General features: G+C 31.3%; 1 protein-coding gene across 1 annotated transcript; it reads left to right on the plus strand.

Moving 5' to 3' along the window:
- The first annotated feature begins 1,634 nt into the window (after positions 1-1,634).
- On the plus strand, positions 1,635-5,112 carry LOC129322063 (alcohol acyl transferase 1 allele RGb-like). The gene is given in 4 exon segments (XM_054968096.1): positions 1,635-2,116; positions 2,194-2,216; positions 4,018-4,653; positions 4,656-5,112. Coding segments are annotated over 4 exon segments (1,428 nt in total). The 3' UTR covers positions 4,943-5,112.
- The last annotated feature ends 934 nt before the right edge of the window (positions 5,113-6,046 follow it).

Below are 6,046 nucleotides of genomic sequence, written 5' to 3' on the forward strand. Positions count from 1 at the left end.
TATTATAAGGTAGTTGCAATATTTTGACTAGAATCATAGAAAATTTACAATTTACTAACTCTAGCTCAAAATTAACAGAGTTTTCAATGTGGTTCTTATTAAAATTGTTCTGTGAAAGGGCCAACAGCCAAGTGTGAAGGAGAGGATAGGTATTCTAATCAGAAAACAGTGGCAAAGCAAAGAGTCACAATGTCACGTTCACGGGACCACAAAATTGAGCACATTCTTCTAATTCTTTTTGAGTTTTTCATTGGGAGAATGGTACCTTGAGCTTCTAGATCCAAAAAAAAAAAAAATAGCATATAAGGTGCTATACATTTTTAATTTACTCTACAGGCCCAAAAACCTTACATACAAATATATTTTATGATGAAAGGACTTATTTGGCCTTCCTTTTAAAAAGTAATATCATATGCAGGAGATTATTTTGTTAATGGAAGGATATTATTATGTTATATATAAATATTTTGTTGTTCATATACTAAAAAAAATATTTGTATATTATTGTTCAACTAAACCATATAGATTATGTATGATGAACAAATATTATGTTACTAATGTTTAAACTGTGTCATGTGATATTCAGACATTTAGTCATTCACATTATACCTAAAAAACTTATATAGTATTATTTAATTAGATTACATGGACTACATATTATGAATGGACATTGTTTTATATTTTTATTAATATATGGATCTTGAGATGTTATATAGGAACGCTTTATTATTCATACCCTTAAGAAATTTGTAAATTATTGTTATATACACATACTCTGTTATTTGTAGGTCTTGAAAATTTCTTTAACTTCATAGCTCCATGCGTCATTCTCCCCTTTTCATTTATCACATTCATATCACTATCTTGATTGGGTCCCACCTTTTTTATAGATTTTTTTATTTACTCCATCTATTTAAAAATATAAGATATTTTTATATCGAATCTTACTCTCGATAAAAAAATTATTTATTTTTAAACTAGTCTTATCTTTTTATATTTATCCCTATCTAATAGGATGTTTCACATTAAAAAATATAGAGTGATCTATTCGATAGAGGTACTTTAAAAAAAAAAGATGATGATTAAATCTTAAAAAATATTTTTTATCAACATCTCTGTTTCCAAACCCATCTTTTATCTACATTCCACACCCTCTGTCCCGTTCCCACACACTTATCTTTCTCGTGCATACAAGGTTGCCAAGCCAAACACTGCTTCTGGGGAAAAACTAAAAGTCTCCAACAATAATTGGTTTAGTTTTCAATGCCCTAGTTGCACGTGAATTTAATGCAGAGAGGGTATGAGGTTAAAACATCACATAAGGATACGATCACATTCGATACTCATTATAAATTAAAACATCATGGAAGAATGTGTTTACATTCAGTGCTTATTATTGTGATGAGCTCATTAAAATTAGGAGTAATTTTAGCCTTTTATTTTAACCCGAATTGACCTTTATCATTCATTTAAATTAATTTTTAAATATTTTTAATATTATATTTAGTAAAATAAAAAATTTGAAATTTCAATAAATATGTTTATTATATTATATTTATTATATTTCACTTGCGATGAGCACCGAATGCAAACTGCAAAGTTTCTATATATATGCGTGTGTCCTTCCATGTTTGATGCGAGAGGTTCACAAAAGAGCACAAACAGATACGGAAGTGAGGAAGTTTGGGGGTCAATTTTGCACGAGGCACAGTGAGGCAGAACTGGTGGTGCCTGCAAAACCAACCCCGCATGAAACCAAGAAGCTATCAGACATAGACGACCAAGAGGGCCTTCGATTTCAGCTTCCTCTTGTGATGTTCTTCCATGGAAGGAAATCAAAATCGAAGGACGACCCTGCTTTGGTGATCAAAGAGGCAATAAGCGAAGCACTGGTGTATTACTATCCACTCGCAGGCAGACTCAGAGAAGTAGCGAACAGAAAGCTGGTGGTGGAGTGCAATGGAGAGGGTGTGTTGTTCGTGGAAGCTGAAGCTGATATATCGCTCATGGAGCTTGGGGATGAAATTATATGCCACCATGTCCTTATCTCAATCACTTTCTTCTTCCCTTGCCTGCCTCTCAACACATTCTTGGATGCCCTCTCTTGTTCTTTCAGGTAAATCCTTCACACCTGTTCATTAGTCGCTAGTGTCTTCGTTATCTAATACTCATAATCTCAACCTTACTTGTCAGAGCAATTTTATCTAATAATTCTCGTGAATGAAGGGTTGAATTTTAGACACCGGCAACAATAATCTGTCTGTGTCTCTGCGTGGGGACTCAAGAATTAGGGACTCATTCTGGTAGCCAGACACGGTCCTGAATGTCCAAACGGCCGGGCCTGGGACGGATGGAGACTGATACCTAAGGCGGCCAATTTTTTTTTTTTTGCCCAAAGAATTTTAATGTACCGTACACAGAATTTGGTGCTTCAGCTTTTGATTTTTTTAAATATTTTTTTAAGAAGAGATCATTTTAAATAATTTTATAGCCCTCGGAAGGTGATTAAATGATTAGATAACAAAGTAAATATAATGATATAATAATTTCAAAAAGAATTCAGAAAAGTATAATGGAAGCATTTTTTTTACCATATTCTTAGATAACAAAGCATTTTTACCAAAATAACTATGGATTTTAACATATTCTTATTGACATAGTATCAATATTATACTAAATATTGATTAACCAAAATTTACAACTTTTTAATGTGTGAATAAGTGATGTTTGAATATTTATGAGTGATTATCTAGACATGAACAATAATATATTTATGATTAACTAAAATCCATAAAAATACTTAAAGTATAAATTTACAGCATATATATTTTTTATTTAGCATCATATCAATAATATGCCAACATTTAAAAAAATTTAAAAGGGTAGGCTTTAAAAATTTACAACTTTTTTTATTCATGAAAATACTTGAAAATTAATGTACCGTACACAGGATTTGTTAGCTTCAGCTTTTTTTTTTAAATTTTTTTTGGAAAGAAATCATTTTAAATAATTTCAAAAAGGAATTCAAATAAGTATAATGGAAGCTTTCTTTCTTTTTTGTTTACCGTATTCTCAGATAACAAAGCATTTTTACCAAACTATGGATTTGCATCCTACCATATTCTTGTTATCTCAATTGGCCTTGCCGCCTTGGGTTATACTATAAAACTATATAAAATGAGTTAGTATTTTTAAATTCATTGATTATTTTTGGGGGAAATATAATTTTTACCCTTGATATTTTTTCTCAATTATTGATGAGGACGATAATGTTGAAATTGATGCAAGGACGCATATGTACAAAAAGATAAAATTTAAAATGAGTATATACAAGAAATAATATATTATTAAAATAAATAAGTTATTCATTATCAACATTTAAATATTTTGAAAAATAAGATTATAATGTTTATTAATAATAAACATTAAATGAATATTATATTTATTTTAATGTTATAATTAACAATCTTATACTATTAAACTAATTGAATAATTAAATGTGTAAATGAGATTAATATGAAAAAAATATATTGAGAAACGATACAGTGCTTGTTCGGATTGAGGGATTAATTGATTTTAGAAGCAAAAAAATTAATTAATCCATAATTTATCCAAACACCAATCTTTTTCCAAAATCAAATTTTTCTCAAAAAATTAATTTTTTCCTAAAGTTCCAAGTTTCAGCTTCTCAGCTTTTGTGTTTACAAAGTTATATGAAAATATTACATGAAAAGTCTAAGAAAAAAATTATAAAAAAGGTACAAAATTTAATAAAACTAAAACAAAATTTTTTCTCTTTTTTTCAGTAAAATTTAGAACTTTAAAAAAATTATTAGTATAAATATTTAAACAGACTATATTATAATATAATTAATTATAATTAAAATTTATCATTTAATCAATTATTTTTATAATTTATTATACCTAATTGAAATTTAAATGAAAACATAAAAAAGAATCCAAATTCCGTTGACATGCAAGTTTATATTTGGCAGGTGACTCGTCTTGCATGCTGAGGATTTGTGTTGGGCGTGTGGATGAATCATACAATCTGCGATACACTTGGCCTCGTTCAGTTCCTCAAAATGGCCTCTGAATGCGCAACTCACTCTCCGATCTCTAAAATCCCTGTTTGGCACAGAGACCTCTTGTCTGCACGACACCCACCTCGCATCACTTGCCTTCATCACGAATACCACGAACCCACTTCTTCGCAGCCTGACCAACAAAACTTGGATTCCCTTCCCGATAGCCGAACAGTCCATGAATCTTTCTTCTTTGGCCCCAAACACATTCTCTCGCTTCGAAATCGTCTCACTCGTCGCCTTCGGAATTGCTCCACCTTCGAGTTGCTGACTGCGTGTTTGTGGAAATGCCGCACTGAAGCGCTTGACCTGAAACCCAGCGAGATTGTGTCTATTTCACCTTTTATCACAGCTCGAGGAAAACAAAGCCTAGACTTGCCTGATGGGTATTATGGGAATGCTTTTGCTTTCCCGACGGCGATATCAGATGCTGGATTGATCTGCAACAACCCAATGGGCTACGCGTTGGAGTTGATCAGAGAGGCTAAAGCACAGATGAACAAAGAGTACATGAGCTCCGTGGCTGATCTTATAGTGCTCAAGGGGCGTCCTATGTATAGAAGGAATGGGAATATCTTGTGGCTGATTCGACTCGTGTGGGGTTTTACGAGGTGGATTTTGGGTGGGGAAAAGTAGTATATGGTGGACCTGCTGGAGCTATACCATGTGTTAGCTTCTATGCTGCGTTCAAGAATACGAGAGGACAGGATGGCATTGTGGTGCCCATATTGCTGCCAAGGAAAGCCATGAACAGGTTCCTTTCTCTGGTGGAGAAGATCACGAGTGAGAACGCTATGGATGATCAATCTCATGAATATGCTGATGGTATGGCGAAGGAAGTTAAATCAAAGCTTTGATTCTTCTGCCACCTGCATCATTCATTGTCAGGAGAGATTTTAAATGGATCAAGGACATGTCGGTTCCTACCAGTAAATAGTCTGGCCTAAATTCTGAACTCAGTAAGAAAGACATTAAATTTCCTTGACGTGGGTTTACTCAGTCCCAACTAAAAATAGTCCTAATTATATACAGGGAAAAAACTATTATTATACTTCATGTCACATGTCAGTTGGCAGAGCTTTTGTGTCTACGTCAGCCCCAGCCTAATTGATGGTCAGTCAATTGGGGCTTTTTTAAAATTTAATGGGCCCTTTCAAAACTAGTCCAAGAAAAGCAATGTGCAAGTTTTTGGGCCGAGTTAACTGGGAGACGATTGACCCAAGTCTGGTTATCAAAGTTAGGTTTATCACTAATAAAAATTGAACTAATTAATAAAAATTTAACTCGTAATTTATTAAAAAAATCTCATAATTCAAAAAGTTGTGGATCAAATTCTGCTGTAAGAATCTTGTTGATAAATAATTTGTAAGTACTTTTATAAACGCTCTCTGAAAGTAAAAATATGTCTTGATCCTAGTGAGTCATTAAGGGACTTGGCTTTACTCTGCTGAGCAAACATGCCTCTTCAGCTCTACTGAATTTTGAGAAAAATCTGGACCTATAAATGTAGATGGTTCAGATTTAATGTTTTAATTTTTTTTATGTTTATTAAAATAAAAAATTTGATAAATATGATCGCCAATTTGAACAACAATTTTAATATAAATAATCTAAATTTAACTTTAAAATTTTTATAAACTAACTATCTAAATATACTCTGGACAGTGTAGGTTTAATATAAAAAATTTCATAGTTTTTATAAATTTTTAATTTCAAGTTCAAACTATCCATATTAAACCTAAACTATCCAATCTAGTGATTAAATTTATTAATTTTTTTTTAAATTTCGATCATTCATATTAAACATGAACTGTCCAAATTTACTATTAGATTTATTGAAAAATTTTATAAATATGGACTATTCATATTGAACTTAAAATGTTCAGACTGTTGATCAGATTTATTAAAATTTTTTATAATTTTTTTTATTTTAAAAAAATATAAAATATAAAATAAACATT

Source organism: Prosopis cineraria, unplaced genomic scaffold, assembly GCF_029017545.1.
Source record: "Prosopis cineraria cultivar Desert tree isolate PC_DT_omini unplaced genomic scaffold, ASM2901754v1 PC10, whole genome shotgun sequence".
Lineage (NCBI taxonomy): Eukaryota > Viridiplantae > Streptophyta > Magnoliopsida > Fabales > Fabaceae > Prosopis > Prosopis cineraria.